At 39.9% G+C, this 20035-nt stretch overlaps 1 protein-coding gene across 1 annotated transcript; it reads left to right on the forward strand.

Moving 5' to 3' along the window:
* The first annotated feature begins 14446 nt into the window (after positions 1-14446).
* Positions 14447-15196, forward strand: LOC145139121 (uncharacterized). Its single transcript, XM_079073054.1, has one exon. The coding sequence runs from the start codon at positions 14447-14449 to the stop codon at positions 15194-15196; it is 750 nt and encodes a 249-aa protein (XP_078929180.1).
* The last annotated feature ends 4839 nt before the right edge of the window (positions 15197-20035 follow it).

Genomic DNA, 20035 nt, shown 5'->3' on the forward strand with positions numbered 1-20035 from the left:
AAGAACAGCCCTTGAATCTCGAGTTTTGGAGAGAGGAAGTGAGAGAGAACGAGTTTTTGCTTCTTGGTGGAGTGTGAGTGAAATGGGAGGAGAGATAAGGAAGTTTCTATCCTTGGATCAAGGTGCTTGGCTGGAAAGAGTGGGAAAAGGACGATGAAATGACCAGGTATGGTGGAATAGTGACTGGGGATGGTTATGGAGTGGGTATGGGAGGTAACTTGTGTCGTTGCTCAAAGGATAAGTCAACACTCCACCTAAATATCTTACCCACTATATTTTTAATCCTAGATAATGATTACCCTCAAAATGTGATTAGATTATGGAAATATGGGGTCTTATATGTCAAAATATAAGTTTGGGTGAAAATCCCGCGTTAAAATCATGAAAAACGGGCCTAAAACGAAGTCGTGGTCGAAAACCGGGTGAAAGGTGTAATTCAGCGAAGCTTCTCGGATTGGGGCCGAAGTTCGGTCCCCCAGTAGCAAGGACCGAAGGCGAAAGCAGGGAGGGAGCGAAGGCGAAGTTCGGTCCATCAGGGTTCGGCTCAGAAGCTTCGGGTTCGGTTCTTCATCAGTTTCGGTTCAGCAGAGTTCGGTCCTCCTAGTTCGGTTCTTAAGGCTGTTCGGTCAAGGAGGCTTCTTAGGGTTTCGCTTCTTAGGGTTTCGCCTCTAAGAGGGTTCGGCCCTAAATGGCTGTTTTTCGCGTAAAATTCCGTTTTCGAGCGGTTTTCGACTAACTCAAGGGCCGGGATGCCTCGAGTGATTATAAAAAAGTTGAGAGAGATTTTGAGAGAGATTTGGGAGAGATTTCACATACTTGGAGAGATTTGGGAGAGATTTAAGGTAGAGAGAGATAGAGTGAAAGAGATTTAGAGAGACTATGTTGGTGACCTTTTTGAGTGTTTAGCTTCGTAACGCAAGGTTTGTACCCCCGTTAAGCTTCGTTATGATTGTTATACGCTCCCGAGGGGTATGGAATAATGTTTTACCGAGTAGTTTCATCACTTACCCCGATTAGGGTTTAGAATTTCCGAACACGTGAAAACTCTAAGTGATACTTTGTTATTAAGATTGCGAGTTGTACAATAGGAAACAAAAAGGAAACCCTAATATACAAGGGTTAGATGAGTTGACCGGTTTGACTTGTTGACTTTAGATGACTTTGACTTGACCAAAAATTGACGGTTGTCAGATCATCCCCCCGTTAGAAAGAATTTCATCCCGAAATTAGTGTTTTGACTAGGACTTCAAGAATTTGGGGAAAAGATGGGGGTACTTTTCGTAGTACAAGAAATTGATATGTTGAGGACCAATCCACCTTATGTTAAATGATGACCTTGGAATTTCTTATTGTAACTTGAGCTGAGTCGATTTAAAAGGAGTTATTGTTTTGGAATGATAGTGTATTCTATGTGTGCCTTTATGCTCCCCGTTTTATCCTTGGTATTACTACTATGAATATTTTATAATGTAGTTAGCGAGTACTAGTATTACGAATGCTTCAACAATTTGTGATGAAATTTGCAATATAAGTCCTACCAGATCTTTTATAATCGCTTGGTGTAAACTAGTCGTATATCATTAAGATTTCAAGGGCATTCGGATGAGTGACCCCGCCTTAAGCCCACAACCAAACAAGGAACAGGAAATGAGGCGGAATCACACATTCTAAGTCCATAGAATCTAAATGATATATGACCATAATGTTTACACTAGCCATCATAGATTCACTAGTAAAAAACCCTGTGTTTTTATATAGGAGATAAGACTTATTCGGGTTTTGCCGTGTTCTCTAGATCCATGGTTAATAATCCCTAAATTGACACTAGTTTTAGTAAAAAAAATTAAAACCTACGCGTGGTGGTTAAAAGCACGTACAGCTATTAACGGGTGGTTCCGAGGAAGTTTCTTTGGTGGTGACCATAAGCACCCTTCCACCATCACCAGTCTTCCTTGTTCTTGGACAGTCTTTCCTAAAGTGTCCCGTTTCACCGCACTTGTAACAAGCAGGACTTACTCCAACGACGGGGACCCGGGTGATGGGTTGTGCCGGTGCCTTACAAAAACGGGCAATGTGTCCCCTCCTGTTGCAGTTTTTGCAACGCATCTCTCGGCAAAACCCAGTATGATGGTAGTTACACTTGTTACATTCTGGGAGTGTTCCATTATATGGTCTGGCCGGTGCTTGGGTGACAGACCTTGTGGCTAGTGTCGAGGCATGTGTCGTGACTGATGTTGTAATGGCAGGTGCAGCCACGGATTGCTGTCTTCTAGCAAATTTTTGAGGTAGGTTACACTTCTTTTTGTTCCAAAACTTTCGTTTCTTGCTCCTAGGTTTGGTATTTGAGGCGTCTTTGTTGGTAGACACTCACCGATGTCCCTGATTGTTACAACGATTTGTATTGTCGGTACCGCTTCCACCTCTGCTGGCATTGTTAGCATTGATTTGAGCCATGGCGGCTGTCACGGCTGCTGTGACTGCAGCTTGAAAAGTAGTAGAGTCTATCTGTAGAATTGGTGCCTTGCTAGTTGGATGGTTACCTCCTTGTGAAGACATAATTCTGTTGCATGGCGAGAAACGATCTCGTGAGTAGAGATGATTATTACTAGATACATTCTTACGATTTATATACACATATGTAAATTTCGCACTTTGCTGAACTATTCTCAATGTTTCTGCTAAACATTCTTGGGACGGAGTTATGGTGGTGGGTAAGTTTTGTACGTGTGTTAAGTTCGTCTAACCTAGTACGATTCTCGCCCAAGCGTGCTTAATTGCGGAGTTCTGATGGGATCCGGTGCATTAGTGCTGGTATGATCGCACCCTATAGGTCTACGAAGAAGGCATCTTTCAACCATAAGGTTTAATGACGTAATGAATGTAAGTCTTTTAGTAGTGGTATAAGTCGAGTGTAGTTTAAACTAGGTTATCTTAGTTCTGTCATAAGTTTGTAAAGACGAACAGACGATAAGTCTCTAATAGTAGTGACAAGTCGGATGTTATTGAACTAGATTTTTCTGTATTATGTTCCGACTTAAAAGTATCTTGCATGCAATTCATAACGAAAGTCCATATGAATGAATTTATGAATTTAGTAGTAGTGACTCGAATGTAATCTTGTGATTTGTTCCATGCCTGATCCACTCCTAAGATCACTCGACGTATACCAGTTGTGTGTAATTAAGGTCCAATAGGCCGTTGAACTTAATGAGTCTGCCCTAGGTCCACAACCAAACAAGGAACAAGACCTGAGGCGGACTCATCATTTCTAAGTCGATCGTCTCTTGATTACACATAATCTTGAGGTATACATTAAGCAATCTTAGAGTCATCATAAGCAAATTGTTTGTAATACCAGGTTATGAAGTATGTGGTAAACTCCCAATGAAATAAAATGCATGCCAATTTTTTTATTGAAATAATCTAGTTCATAGAGTTCAGGAAAGTTTGACGTTATATTAGGTCTATATCTCGTTAATTTAAGGAAAAATTTTGACGGTGTCATGACCCCTTGAATAGTGTAGTCTCTTAATTTGAAGGGTCGAATTTATGTATATGACAGGGCAGTGTTCAAACGCACGCCAGGAGTTTGAGTCGGTAATGGTATGTCAGTAGTGTACACACTACTCGTGGCGGGTGACGTGCCGTGGGCCATAGAATGAAGACATGAAAGTTTGCATTGCCCTAACCCTTGCCCTGGCTTCTGCCATTTGATGTTCTGTTTTTACCACGCGTTTTCTCTAACGCTGTTTGACGTTCCCGATATTCTCTAATCTCGGCTCGAGTTGCGGTCACTTCCCTCTGAAGGCTTTGATGTGGTTTCAGATCTGTTCATGGCCTCCATCTAGGTGACGAAGGCGAATTGTGGTGATCTTGGTGGTAGCGCCAACCTCCATGATTTCGGCTGACCGATGCTCGTGTTTGTACGCTCTAGTGAGTGATGCGGCGTACTATGACAAGGAGAGCCCTGTATACTAATCCTCCTCTTGTTGAGGTTGTAATAGCCTCTTTCCATACTGCGGGGAGGGTGTTTGACCTTGTTCCTAACTCCATTTCTGTAAATCCACGGCTCATCGAGGTTTCGGACCATGGAAGCCTCGTCGGGGTGTGGCGACTGGAGGGTGTATTGTAGACCTCGGCTCTTCGTCAGATTCTTCTCCTATTTCTTCTTTGTCTTTGTCTTCTTTTGGTTTCGCTTCCTCCGGATCCTCATCTGAATTGTCTTCGGGGTCTTACTCTATTATTTCCTCAGGATCCTCTTCGGGGCTTTCTTCGTTCTAACCACCATCTTCCTGGTTAGGAGAATAGGGGTCTCCTGGTAGTTGAGCTTTTCCCATGTTGTTCGTGCGAGAATAGGAGTAGAAGAGATAATTAATAGACGTCTAATCCTATAATTACTTATAGGGGTGATCCTTATTAGTCACGTCTATAATCACATAGTGCATACCAGTTATACATAATCTGAGATAGAATAGACCTTCGAATAAATGACTCTACTCTAAGTCCACAACCAAACAAGGAACAGGAAGTAGAGCAATAGTCATAGATTCTGAGTCTATAATATCTTTAATTATGTATAACCTTAGCGTATGCACTCAATCATTATAGACCTACTAATATGGGTCTTTAGTTTTCACATAAGTTGGTTATAGTATCACCAAATACTCCTATAGTATTTTAATGTTTGTCTTATGCTTTCAATGTTTCTTTGTAGATAGAGTTGGTAAGTTTTTAGACTTGTTGCAACACCACAACCATTCCCGGGCATATGCTAATCACTTATGGGATAGACATAGTTGATCAGGCTATGTCATCCCCATACCTGACTATACATCCCCAAGCCTACTTGTGTCATTAACCAATCACCACTTTTGTTTTGTTCTAGTATGATGCTGACCTTAGTATGTATGCATGCATGTATACTTTTAACACGAAACTATTTATTTCTAAAAGTATAGTCTTTTGAAAATGTTTAATCATAGACTTTAGTCCCAATGCATTTATAGTTTGTATATCTTATGTGGTTCGATATACTTAGTTCACTATAAACAATGCTCTGATACCAATCTGTCACACCCCCAAACCAAGGATGGTGGAAATGTCCGGGGGTGGAGGACTTCATGTAAAGTATCACAACAACGAGTATAATAGTGCTCAAAGTAAATACAACCATCACAAATATAATTGAAAGGGTTACACCATAGTATATGTTTACATGTTTCAAAATCAATTACATTATGATGACAAAATGAACTGTTTGACGATTTAACGTCCCATCCTCAAAATACTGCTGGTTTCCTGTTTCACTGATTTCCTGAGAATACAAGTAGTTTTGAAAAAATTTCAACAATTAAGTTGGTGAGTTCATAAGAGTTTTGTTTGATGAAGAAATCGTTTTCCTTGTAAAAGCGACAGAGTATGATTCCAGAAAATCCAATATTTTCTTTATAAAAGTCATGTAGTCCTAAAGCCCAGGACCGAGAGTATGAGTGTGTTTTATACTTATAACGTATTTGTAGTTTTAAATAGATAAAACCCCTTTTCAGAGTAGAATTTTTCCTGTAAACTTGAAAGATTGTTAACTCCCTATGTGAGCCGTTATAACCATACTATAACGAGAAATAACCTGCAACAACGTTTTTTAGACGTCAAGATTTGTTATGACTTTTGTCACCCGTACACCTGCAGGTCCCGCTGTAGCTAGCAGCAAGGTGTGGGGTGTAAATCCCAATATAGATCTATACACAATTATTACGCTCTCCCTACAAGAGACTCTGGTTATAACTTACAGGAATTGGAATCCCGTACTCTAAGAGTATGGGGAGAGAATTGTCTCACAACCTACGTTAACTAGTTTACATATAGTTTGATTATAAAACCTCTTCCGTGGAGGAAGTGAATTCACCTTTTATGAAAATACATTAGTGCTATGAATCCATAAACTATTACTATTATGTAGTATATGAAAAACCCATTTGTTTTGAGAGTAAAACCTTTTCCATGTAATAAAAATCCATAAACTATGCTTATTGTAGTTTATTATATGTGTTCGAAATGAATGAAGAATCTTTTTCATGAATGACTAAATTTCAGTTTATGATGATAAACTAACAAGAAAATACATTCAATATTTAGAACTTATTGTTATGCACTTTGCTCAACATACTACAAAGTGTTATGAAAGTTGTAAGCTGTTAACTAGTTTTTAACCTTTCTGTACTGTTTTAGAAAAATCATAGAAAAATTATACGAAGTTGAAAAGTGAATCCGTAAATTCTGAGAGTTTAAAACATGTGTCTAGTTTATTCATAATTTTTATTATGATTTTTAGAAGTCTTTGACTTGTGTGAAAACGTTCATATTCACAGACTGGTCCGAATTCGTTTCTAAAGTGATAGATAGTTTTGTAAAAATCACCATAAATCGTAGAAACATCGTATGTAGATGTGAAAGTAGTCATTTTAAAGGTATGAAACTGAAATATTTGCATATTAAACAGTTTGGAAAGATATTAAGTTTAAGATAGTCAAAACAGTCCGTGAATAAGACTCAACTTTTCTGATGAATGCTGTTGTTTGAGTTTAGTTAAGTTTTTGGTGTTTTAACTTGTATCCCCCCCTAAAACTTGGAGAAAACATGAAAATGTAGGGGTATGAACTCACCTTGAGTGATTTCAGAAGATGGATGATGAAGAAAAGAAGTGTTCAACTCAAGAACACTTAGAAGATGCTTGAAGATTCGAAGATCTAACAACAAATATGATGGTATTTGTGTAAGGAACTCTTGAATTGAGTGAAGAGGTGTAAGAAAATCAAGTGTAGGATGAAGGTACTTACCAAAAGTGAAGAAAGAACTCAAGAACAGCCCTTGAATCTCGAGTTTTGGAGAGAGGAAGTGAGAGAGAACGAGTTTTTGCTTCTTGGTGGAGTGTGAGTGAAATGGGAGGAGAGATAAGGATTTTTCTATCCTTGGATCAAGGTGCTGGGCTGGAAAGAGTGGGAAAAGGTTCGGTCCTCCTAGTTCGGTTCTTAAGGCTGTTCGGTCCAGGAGGCTTCTTAGGGTTTCGCTTCTTAGGGTTTCGCCTCTAAGAGGGTTCAGCCCTAAATGGCTGTTTTTCGCGTAAACTTCCGTTTTCGAGCGGTTTTCGACTAACTCAAGGGTCGGGATGCCTCGAGTGATTATAAAAAGTTGAGAGAGATTTTGAGAGAGATTTGGGAGAGATTTCACATATTTGGAGAGATTTGGGAGAGATTTGAGGTAGAGAGAGATAGAGTGAAAGAGATTTAGAGAGACTATGTTGGTGACCTTTTTGAGTGTTTGGCTTCGTAACGCAAGGTTTGTACCCCCGTTAATCTTCATTATGATTGTTATACCCTCCCGAGGGGTATGGAATAATGTTTTACCGAGTAGTTTCATCACTTACCCCGATTAGGGTTTTGAATTTCCGAACACGTGAAAACTCTAAGTGATACTTTGTTATTAAGATTGCGAGTTGTACAATAGGAAAAAAAAAGGAAACCCTAATATACAAGGGTTAGATGAGTTGACCGGTTTGACTTGTTGACTTTAGTTGACTTTGACTTGACCAAAAATTGACGGTTGTCACAACGATCCAAAAGAGTAACCCAATGACCTCCACAGATCCGACTCTTCGCTTTAGGACCTACAACCAAGGAAGATAAGTACAAAGCAAGGGAATAAGAAAGGTTGAGGCAAACCTCGAGACGGATCAAGCACAACATGTAGAATAGGTCACCCGAAGGAACCTTGTCACACTCCTCATGGTGACAAATAGTGGAAGCAATCAGGCGATGGATCAGCTTAAAGATAAGAGATCTAGAGGAACTCTTCTTGGCCACCCTCGAGACATAGATGCCCCTAGTATGAGCCCAAACCTGCAAATGGTCATACTCCTGAGGTGAAGAAGGATGCAACTGTCTAGATAGGAAATAAAATGAGGACTGTCGGCCACCTAACAAAGCGAACCGTAGAAAAGAACTCCCAGCAGAGCTCAGGATAAATGAACTCCTTTGACCTAAAGATCTGATGCCACCCTTGGTAGGTAAAAAGCTGGAGACCATTATCATTACTAAAGACTCGAGTAAGATATGGCTCCAAACGCGCTGGCAGCCCAAGATCATCAATGATCCGCCATACAAGGGCCTGAGGAATATTGAACTGCTTGAATAACAGAGCTATCAACCGGGAAATGAAGAAGCTCTGGTCTTCAGAAGGAATATCGTCTGGAAACCGTAAAAATGGAAGAGATGGCCAGTTAAGCGGTAACTGACCAACCCTCTGCGACTCGATCGAGACACAACCTGAGAAATAAAGAAAAATAGTTCGAATTAAGATAAGGTAAGTAAAAAGGTTACAAAAAGAAAAGAAAAGGAGTTCGTGCACATCAAGAAATACGCCACACGCATGATGGAGATGGCCGACGTGCATTGAAGATGCCCGACGTGCATTGAAGATGCCCGACGTACATTGAAGATGCCCGACGTGCCTTAAGAACACGACGAGCAGTCGGTTCCAAAAGCCCCAAAATCATCCAAATTTGAACCTAGAATCTATAGGTGAATGTTAGGCGAGGCTTATACCAGTAGTATACACCATCAATTTGGTCAAAAACATCCCGAATCGATAGATTTAGTAAAACCCTAGGTTTTACTCCATAAACCAAAACCCCAAATTGAGGTTAAATTAATCGATTTATCTAGGAATTGAGCATTAGGGTTTAGTAATCGGTAGTTAAACTATGTATTTAGCTAATCAGTTTTGAGTATTACAATAAAGGTGATGAAATCCTAAAAACTTAAAAACCCGAAAAACTGAGAATCTAAGCTCAAAATGGATGTTAAGGTCAGTGTAATAGGTACCTCAGAAGAAGGAAGTCGAGAAAACCGAAAAATCGAGGCTCGAAAACGACAAACGCTCGGCGTGCTCGTCACATGTGGAATCTGGTTGTGTGTAGGGACCAATCGATATTTTTGGGAATAAATGTCGAATAAAGCCAAAAATCTGTCATTAAATATTGATATGATGAAGGTGCACAGAGTGTATATAACAAGGCCGGTGCGTAGAACCCAATTTTCAAAAACCGACACTGTTTACCCCAATATTCATTTTGCTATTACTTTTACACCCTAAGAATTAAATAGAACACTGAGCTTAGAAACCTTGCCTTTCCAAAATCGCGAAGCACAAAAGGAATAAAATACCATTATTTATGGTAATTCCCTTAAATGACAAGGAATCTCATTTAAAGAAAGTCAAACTATCCAGGAAAAACATAGGCCGATAAGGAGACAGGTTGCTATGAAATTAATTAGTAATATGTGTTAAAAACACAAGTACGAAGAATAGTGCATTCCTAAAGACGCATAAAAGATTTTGAAATTTCAATTATACCAGTAAAATCTATGCATAAGAAATGACAAGTAACCTCATTATAGGACAACAACATAACAACGTTAGCATTAGTAGACCCAACCACCATCAAGTAAATGGTTGAGCGCCAAGTCTTAGATATTCTAGGAAATTACAAAGTAGCTAAACTGAAAGGAAATATCAACCAGGAATTTGTCAATATCAAACCAAGAACCTTCTATAGAGATGAAGGAGTAAATGGATTGATCCACTGGATGAAAGAGATGGAAAGCAAGTGTGCAAAGGACTGTAGGGTAAAGTTTACAACCTACATATTTATGGACAAGGCTCTTATCTGGTGGAATGATCAGGTCAAAACCTTAGGCGTAGACATAGCTTACGCAGTTCCATGTGAAGAACTGAAAAAGTTGATGATAAGAAAGTTTTGTTCTAAGGAAGACATGAACCGCATGGAACAAGAATTCCACCATCTGGCTACAAGAAACACAAGTTTTGGTGACTTATATCGTACACTTTGAGGACCTAGCCACTGTATGCCCAAGTTTGATTGGCTCGGAAAGCAAGAAAATCGAAGCATACATAAAAGGGATAGCTCCACAAATTCAAAGGATGATGTACGCATCCCAACTAAATACGTACGTGGAAGCTAGATAATTAGCCTTTAGTTTAGTTGAATCTATGATCATGAAGAAACCATTCAACTTAAGAAAGAGTAAGAAAGAAGTCAAGGATTTCATAAGGAAATGGGAAGAAGGTCCTAACGGAGAATCAAGTCGACCCTCATGGAGAAAGAGAAACATCAAGAAGTCTCAAGAAGGATTGTCAATTCCACTGAGAGAATACTTGGGGAAATTTCCCAAAGTGTGACAATTGTAGTTATCACCACCAAGGTAATTGTAAGGAACTATTTTGTAGCAGCTGCGGTAGGAAAGGACAACACCGTAAGGTCTTGTAGAACTAACAAATCCAATGGAGAGATAGTTGAAGCAAAGTATCCAAGGGAAATAATGTAATAAGGAACTATTAGAATTACCTTATATATATATATATATATATATATATATATATGTAATGTTTATAATATTAAGTAAAAGGACTAGCAATCCTTGAAATATATACCATGAAAAGAACGTAATATTTATACAATTAAGTGTAAGATATCCCTAAGATTAGTAAAAGTTTACACTTATTCATGGAGATTAGACCATAGAAACGCCTCCAGAAATCAACAATAAAGCAAAGGAAGAATAAGACATAAGCCTAGGTTTCCTTTTGGTGTAAAATAAGAAAAAATAAACACCAAAAAGATGAAGTTAAATATTTAAAAGTAGAAACAACGTGAACCCAAGGATGGGTGATTAAAGGAGGGTAAGATTCCCAATGGAAAGGAAGGATCAAACAATGATTAAGAAACCGGTCTCCCCTAATATGAAAAACTCTATGGTCTCTACGGTCTAAATTTCGAGATGAAATTCTTCAAACGGGGGAGAATGTGACAATTACGACAATTGTCACCGATCTCCGATTGTAAAAGGACTCGGAAAATGATAAGTATATGAGCACAAGACTTAAAGCCTCGATATTTAAGAGAAAATTGTTCAAAATATATGTAAATTGCATAATTAAGTGCACAAAAGTTGCGTTAATTAACATGAAGGGTAACATATTAAAAATGTACGTTGCGAGGAGATTTCAAGGAAATAGACTTCATGAAAATCTGACTTCTATTAGAGGAGTTACGATTTTTGTAGAAAGTAAAATTAGCCACGTAAATAAATTTTACAACGTCAAAATAGTACGAAGAGATTGGTTGAGTTTTGTGTAACATCCCAAAATATGAATGTAAAAATTCCCTTTTTAAAACAACCAAATCACCCATTTATTATTACTCAAACCCTTAAAGGTATTTTATAGTAAAACAGTTATCAGAGTGCAATCCCAAAATCTCAAGGTTGCGGAAAATATGGGTGTATGCGCTGCGATCAAGCATGACCCTTCTCTTTCGAACTGAAAGTACCTGAAACCATAAACAACAGCTATAAGCACAAAGCTTAGTGAGTTCCCCAAACTATCCCATACCATAAATAGTAAATCACATACTGGGCCCCGCCCTCCATCGGGTCTCGTCCGGTATTGAGTCCCACTCAGCATTGGGCCCCGCCCGGCATCGAGGCCCGCTCGATATACAGATCTGTTATTCTTAGGCCCCACCTGACATCGGGCCCCACCCACTATACATATAGATATATATCACATAATCATACTAACACATACAATGGTCATAAAACCATAACACACAATACAGTCATCGGGCCTCGCCCGACATCGGGCTTTTCCCAGTAAGCATAAAACACATACTGGTAACTAGCACACACTATACTCATCAGGACCTGCCTAGCATCGGGCCTTACCCGGTAAGCATACCATTACATAACACATACAAGAGTCACATAGCCATCTAGCATCCTAACATATAAACCATGGGCTGACATTGGTGCCTTCGACCCGCTAAAATCAGTGAGGAGACTCACCTCAGACAGCTGAAACCCGCAGATAAAACTATGACTACAGATCCGCTAAAATCCCCGTGATATCAAATACCAACTGACCATAATTTAATAATTGAGTCCTGACTCACATTAAGAGTCCAAACTAGGGTAAAAGACCTTTTTACCCTTCCCCTAACTAGGCCCAAGGCCAAGGCCCAAACGAAATGTCTAAAAGCCCAAAATCTAAAATAAGCATCTAAGGCCCAACTATGGCCCAAATTTACAAATTGGGCCCAATCCCTTTCATGGGCCTTTTCCGAAGAAGTCCAACAAAATCTCAACAACTCAACCCATGAATTATGATGGCCCAAAATGGCCCAAGACAACCAAGCCCACTCAAGCCCAAACAGAAGAAATCCACCCTGCTGAGTACACGGGGCGTACTCAGCCTGTACGCTCAGCATACTACATAAACGGTTTGTACGCACAGCGTAAAAACTTGTATCCCAACGTACTCGCCATCATGGTCAACTTTTCCATTTCAGCTCTTAACCCATTAAGACTTTGATCCAAACTCAGATTTGACTTCCTCAAGGTGGTTAATCACATAAAGTTGCCAACTTTATGTACATGCATGGCTAAATGGGGCTCTAGAGCTCAAAAGAGCTTAATGAATGCTTTAATACATGCATGATACCAAAACCACAATAAAGTTTGTACCTTTATGCCCAAGAAACCATTAATATGACCAGATCTAAAAGGCTAAGGCCCTGTTTGTTTACCTCTTAATTGAAAAATTAAGAGGAGGGCTCCTAATTTTTAAGATATTAAAAGGCTCTTAATTTTTAAGTAGGCTCTTAAAAATTTCATATTTGAAGGCGTATCTGAATTAAATGAAAGATATTTATTCCCTACATACCAAACATGGATCCGCTTCTTTTTTTTTCTACTCATCAGCCCATTTCTCCTCCCTCTCCGATCTTCAAACAATTCATCTGCCTCTCTTTGATCTGCAACAATGTCGCCGCCTCCACCAGCTGCGCCATCCCCGCCTCCACAAGCTACGCCGGTGATGGTTGCAGCGACGTCACCTTCACCAAACCAGCGCCCCCTCTTCCTCTTCAGTCCGTGTGCGAGGTTCTTCCCTTCACCAGGTTCTCTGACGACGTCGCCTGCAACGACGCCGCCGCCTCCTCGAACGATGCTTCCGCCTCCGTCTCCGACGTTCCAGGTGAGTTTCTTCCTTCTTTCCCTCGTAACTCAATTTTTTCTGTTTTTATAGAAAACTTGTTTTTTTTTTCCTTTTTTCTAAACTCATGTGTGGTTTGCAATCTGATGTTGAATTCGTGATTTTCTTTTGTTTTTTTTTCTGACTTTGGTTTCAAAATATTGAAATGGTGAAATCAGAAATCTAATTATAAAGGTTTGAAATCTGATATTAACAGTTGCTGTTGTTGATGATAAGAGAGCTGAATTTGTTTTTTCTTGAATGTTTTGCTTCTAACAGATTTGGATTGGGTTTTAAGTGTTGATGTATGTATAAGTTTTGATAAAGCTGTTATTAGGAGCTTCGATTTCAGTCTCTTAAAATGTTTAATGTGGGAGATTCTTGAAATCTGATCTGTTTGAAAGTCTGATGCCGAAATTTTGATACTTGAAACAATTATGAACTTGGATTCTGAAACTTTTGTTAAGAACTTTGATTATTAACTTGTATACCTGTTGCTAATGGGAAATTTCTTGCTTAAATTGAAAGGTCTTGTCTTTGTGGTTTGGGCTAGGCAATCATATGTATAGGTCTTAGTGGGTTAATGGTCATGTCTTGTGTGTATGGTCAGGGTTGTTTGTACGATCATGCTCGGTCAAGACTGTGTGTACGGCCATACATGGTTTTACGGCCATAAACCCGTGTACGACCAACTATCCCCTATATATAGGGCTTGTCAGTGTCTGTCACCTGTTGACGTATGTGTGTGTAATCAAGGTGTACCAGACGGTTTACGACCCTACTATAAAATTGTGTGCATTGCTTGAGTAAATTGCTTTCTTCTACTCTATTCTTGATTATAATTGTTTGATCACTGGTTGGTTCCTGGATTTGAGTCCTTACAATTGGTATCAGAGCCATTTCGGTGTCAAACTTAGTCCTTGGTGTTTACGGCCACAAGATCTTCATCAATTTCGTGATTAATTCGAGTTTACTTGTTGGATATCTGCTTTTGATTGACATACAAGGCTTTTGAATCAGAATTTGCTTGGAAAACTGTTGAGTTTCGTGTGTACGGTTGAACATCGTTGAAGCTTGTACGACCGTAATCAAGTGTACGACCGTAAACCATTCAAAGTTTATTAACTGTACACCGTGTACGACCGTAATCCTCGTGTACAACCGTAATCTCCGTGTACGACCGTAATCCCTATGTACGGCCATAATCAAGTGTATGGCCATAATCCCTTGTGCAGGCGTAAACCCACTCAGTTGTTATTTGAGTATTTTAAATTTTAGTATTTGTCTTGTTAGATTGTCTGTTTGATCATCTCAGAAAAACCAAAAAAAAAAAAACAAAATGGAATCTCAAACCTCAGTTGCTCATCAGGAACTGGATGCCATCATGGGTACAACCTCACGCATTCCTAGACTATTATCTGCTGAGGGTTTTCCAGAATGGAAATACCGCATAGAGAAGTATATCAAAATGAAAGACTTCAAAATTTGGAGAAGCATTTTAAGAGGACCAATTCGTATCACCACAACACTCGAAGATGAAACAGTCGTTGACAAGAAAATTAAACACTACACCGACGCTGACTTTGAAAAAATTGAAGAACAAGAAAAAGCACTGGCTACACTCACAATGGCATTATCCCCAGAGATTGCACAAGGTTTTAGAGAATACACTTTAGCAAAGGCTCTGTGGGAAGCTTTGATTGAAGTATATGAAAGGAATGAGGATATGAAACAAAGCCGTCAAGACATGCTGAGACAGAAATTCAATATGTTTAATCACATTCTTGGAGAAACTTTGGAAGTTCAATTGCAACGCTGTATCACACTCACCACTGAAATGAGTTCCGCTGGGGTTTCAGTGCCAAGATCAGAGGTCAACAAGAAGTTGCTTAATTCTCTCCCAAAGACATGGGATATGAATGTTGTTGTCATCAAGAAAACCAAGAATCTTAATCTACTTAGTCTGGCTGAACTCATGGCCATCATTAAAGCTTGTGATCTGGATGACAAACAAGGAGAGATCAACTTGTTAATTCATATTCTTTTGCCAATCTCGGGATTCAATCAAACAATGCCTTTTCATCCTTAACTAATCCTCAAGTTCAACCATTTGCTGTTTCTCAATCATCATCATATGCTACACCATTCATGCAAAGTGTTCAGTCTCCAGTATTTTATCCGCAAGTTGCTTCTTCTTCAAAAACATCTGTTCCAGTTTCTGCTTCAACTCCAGTTCCCAAAGAAAATGACGAGAATTTGGCCCTTGCAACTGGTCTTGTCAATTGTTATAATGCTTTTGTAGCTGGTGAGCTGCCCCCTCAATTGTCATTTGCTGATTTGGACCAAATTCATCCTGAAGATGTTAAAGAAATGGACATAACAAGGCAAATTGCTATGACGGTGTTCAGAGTCAAACAGTTCTCTAAAAGGACAGATAAAAATAACTGGGGAATGAATGCAGAAAAGAAGGTTGGGTTTAACAAAGGCAAACTTCGCTGTTTCAACCGCCATGAACCCGATCACTTTGCCAGAGATTGCCCAAAGCCTGACAAAAGGGAAAACAGTGAAAGAACTATGGTGCCAGTAAATAGCAGCAGAGGAGCTACCATCAGCAACCAGACCACAAATATTGTTGTAGTGGCTCATTCATTTGATTGGGAGGATCAAATTCAGGCCCTGAACATCTCAGGACCTGAAAATGCTCATCTTGCCCAGATCAATGATGTTGCTGAAAGAGAAGCTGAAATTGACCCAGAAGTAGAAATGATGGAACTCGAATTTGCATTCATGGTCCAAACTATGCCAGAGCCTGCAAAGCCGGAGGTTAGTGAAAATGTTTGTTCTCAATCCTGCATTAAAACTATCAAATTTTTGCGTGACCAAATCGAGTTGATTAAGAGAGAAGACGAGGACCTAAAATACGAAGGATATCAACTCAGAAAAGGACAAAAACCATTAAAAGAAAAATTAGAAGCCAAAACAAATGATTTTAGGAAACTGCAAGAAGATTACAGCAACAAGTGTGAGAATTATGATCACATCAAAAACAAACTTGCTGCTGTAACCAAAGAACTTGAAACATTGAAAATTCGTTTTGAAAATGCTGATTTTAATTTTAAGAAGTTCGATGGGTCAAGTGAAAAGGTTGTAAAAATAATTGAAAAACAAATGCAGTGGAGAGACCAAAAACAAGTAGGTATAGGATATGAGAGTGTCCCTCGATTTAATCATTCGTATTATGTTAATCCTTTAACAAAAGAAGAGATCGACAGAGAACCTTATATGGTTTATGGTAAACCTGCTGCCGAACAGGCAACAGGACCTAGTGCTAGGGTTTTGGATACTAACATTTCTACTTCAAATACAGATGTGTCAGTAAACCAGGGAAAGCAAGGGGATGAGAAGTTTGAGTCAAATAATTTGGTGTCTAAGTTTGGTGTTCCTATTTGTGATGAGTCTGTGTCTAATGTTAAGACTGATGTTTTTACTTGTGAAAATGTGATGTCAAACTTAAACCTTTCTGATGTTTCTGATGTTGTTTTTGTAAAATCCACTGAATCCGGTGCTAACACATCCACATCCTCTACATCTGTCACACATTCTAATTCCTGCAATTGCACATGTGGGAAGGTTAGAAAGGTCCATAAGAGCATGAAATCTGAAAATGGCAGTACCAGGTCTAAAGATAGTAAGCAAATTTGTTTCAACTGTGGTACTGCCGGCCACATTGCTCGAAATTGTTCCAACCGAGCATTTGTGCATTTCTCGACACTAAGGAAAGAAAACGAGTCTCGAGGAAGATCTCTAACGAGAAAGTCCTCGAGATCTCGCCTTCGTGATAATGATCGGAAAATTCGTAATAATGAGAAAAGGGTCAATACTAAACCGAACAAACAGGTTTTCTCTAAACCAGCCACATGTACTTTGCTGAAATCGACTGCGGCTGAGCCAAGGTCAATTTCGTCAAAGGGTGCATCTGGATCTTCGACTAATTATAGCCGAAAATCTAAATGCTCAAAGAAAAGGAAAAATGTTTCTAAATCACCTGTGAATATTTTAAAACCTAAATATCAATGGGTGCCCAAATCTACAGTTGTCCGATCATCTTCATCCTCTGAGAGTCTTTCTGATACTAATTCAATTTTGTAAAATCTAAAGGATAAATCTGTCAAAGTACAGGGTAAACCCAGGGTTGTAATGACCTGGGTCCCAAAATCTAAATAATCCCGCTCATTGTGTAGGAACAGCTGCGGAGGAATGTCGCCAGACCTTGGTATGTCGACAGCGGTTGTTCCAGGGACATGACAGGAGACATCTCCCAACTGCATGAAATTCAAACATTTAATGGGGGATATGTTTCCTTTGTGGGAGGTGAAGGCGGAAAGATCACTCAAAGAGGAACAGTTTCAAATGGAGTGCTGAGTTTCGAAAATGTCAACTATGCTCCCATGTTAAAGCATAGCCTGTTGAGTGTCTCTCAAATTTGTGACAAAGGATATTCGACTCATTTCACTGATAAAGAGTGTCTGATTCTGAAGCCATGCATTGTCATCCTGGATGACCGGATTCTTGTAAAATCAAAATGGGATGGCAATGCATACATCATTGACATGAACAGTAATATTCCAGAACAAGTCACTTGCCTCTTCTCAAAAGTCTCCGAACAAAATGCTATGTTGTGGCACCGAAGACTCGGACATGCTAACGCAAAGAACTTGAATCGTATTGCGAAGAATGATATGGTGCGTGGACTTCCTGTCAGAGACTTCATCACATTTGAAAAGTGTGTGTCATGTGCCCAAGGAAAGCATCACAGAAAACCACACCTGCCAAAACAGGTCAATTCAATCAACCAGGTGCTCCAATTACTGCATATGGACTTATTTGGTCCGGTCAATGTCCTTAGCATCAACATAAATTCATATTGTCTGGTTGTGATCGATGATTTCTCGTGTTTCACGTGGGTCTTCTTCCTGTTCAACAAAACTGGGGTCACTCACTTGATTAAGAAGTTCATTGTGATGATAGGGAACCAAACCAACCACCGGGTGAAGGCGCTCAGAACTGATAACGGGACGGAATTCAAGAATGTTGTCCTTGATCATTTTTGTGCGGAAAAAGGGATTGTGTGTTTATATAGTGCTGCTCACACACCGCAACAAAATGGTGTTGCTGAGCGGCGAAATCGGACGTTAAAAGACGCTGCAAGGACGATGTTATGTGACTCCAAACTTCCGGTTTTCTTTTGGGCCGAGGCGATCAACACGACGTGCTATGTCCAAAATCGTGTCCTGATCAACAAGGCTCAGATGAAGACTCCATATGAAATTCTGTACGGTCACAAGCCATCTGTCAGTCATTTCCGTATTTTTGGTTGTCCTTGCACCCTCCTTCATCTGGGATCCAACCCCAAATTCAATGCCAAAGCCGATGATGGTTACTTTCTGGGGTATGGTGCTCGCACGACGTACAGGGTCTACAATAAGAAGACAAAGCAAATCGTAGATTCTTTCGACGTGCGCTGGTTGGAGGAGAACGAGACGGATGCTAGAGTCGGTCCAGATTGGTTATTTGACTACACATCTCTTTTCAAATCATTCAATGGGTTTTCAAATGATGTATCTGGTTCCAGTTCTGGTTCGAAGACTGTAATTGAAGATGAAGATGAAGAAGTTGTTTACAAACCGCCGGTGGTGTCCTCTTCGACTCCTCCAGTGGATGAACCTGTTCCAAGTGATTCGTCAGAGTCTCCATGTCAACAACATATTCCAGATGCTGATGCTACTCCTCTTACTCCTAATGAAAGAGAGTTCATGTCCAGAGATGCTTCCGTTGCTGCTCAAACTTTTATGGAACTTCTCTTTCCTGAACCAATCGCTAACGAGTTTGTGGCAAGCCCCTCTCACGATGCAAGACCGTCTGAGGTGGATCATTCGGCAGATGATGGATTTGTAAATATTCACAACCTTCCCGTAACGCTCAATGACATCAGCCATGAGATACCTTCACGAATTCAACGCGATCACCCGATGAAAAACGTCATTGGTCAGCTGGGCGACGGTGTTCAAACGCGGAGTCAGAGTGGAGATGTAAATACATGTCTCTATTCTTGCTTCATATCTCAAATAGAGCCAAAGAATGTTCAAATGGCTTTAAATGAGCCCAGCTGGGTGGATGCTATGCATGGGCAATTGAATCAATTTGAAAAACTTGGGGTCTGGAAGCTGGTTGAATTACCTAAGGGCAAGAAGTCACTTGATACGCGCTGGGTCTATCGGAACAAGCAAGATGATTCAGGGGTCATTGTGCGAAATAAGGCTCGATTGGTTGTACGTGGATTTCGCCAAATTGAGGGTATTGACTACACCGAAGTTTATGCTTCGGTAGCTCGCTTGGAGGCCATTCGCATCATCCTTGTGTATGCTTCCTACATGAATTTCACGGTTTACCAGATGGATGTCAAGACAGCCTTCCTGTATGGCGCTGTGAAGGAAGAAATCTATGTTGATCAACCTCCTGGGTTTATCAATTCGAAGTTTCCGAATCACATCTACAAGTTGGACAAGGCTTTATACGGGTTACATCAAGCTCCAAGAGTGTGGTATGCAACTCTTACAAAGCACTTGCTTAAGCACGGCTATTCACGGGGAACAATTGATCAAACCCTATTCATCAAGCATGTTGCTGCTGATCAAATTCTGGTTTAGATCTACGTTGATGACATCATTTTCGGGTCCACGTGTCCACAGCTGTGCAAAGAGTTCGAAAGCGTTATGAAGAAGAGGTTCGAGATGAGTTCTCTGGGAGAAATGACCATGTTTCTGGGGCTTCAGGTTAAACAAGACTCAACCGGAATCCTGATACATCAAGCCAAGTATGTTGAAGATATGCTAGAGAAGTTCGGGTTTTGAGACGCAAAACCTGCACT

This window comes from Lactuca virosa, chromosome 9, assembly GCF_052849685.1.
Source record: "Lactuca virosa cultivar CGN04683 chromosome 9, Lactuca_virosa_CGN04683_v6, whole genome shotgun sequence".
NCBI classification, from domain to species: Eukaryota; Viridiplantae; Streptophyta; class Magnoliopsida; order Asterales; family Asteraceae; genus Lactuca; species Lactuca virosa.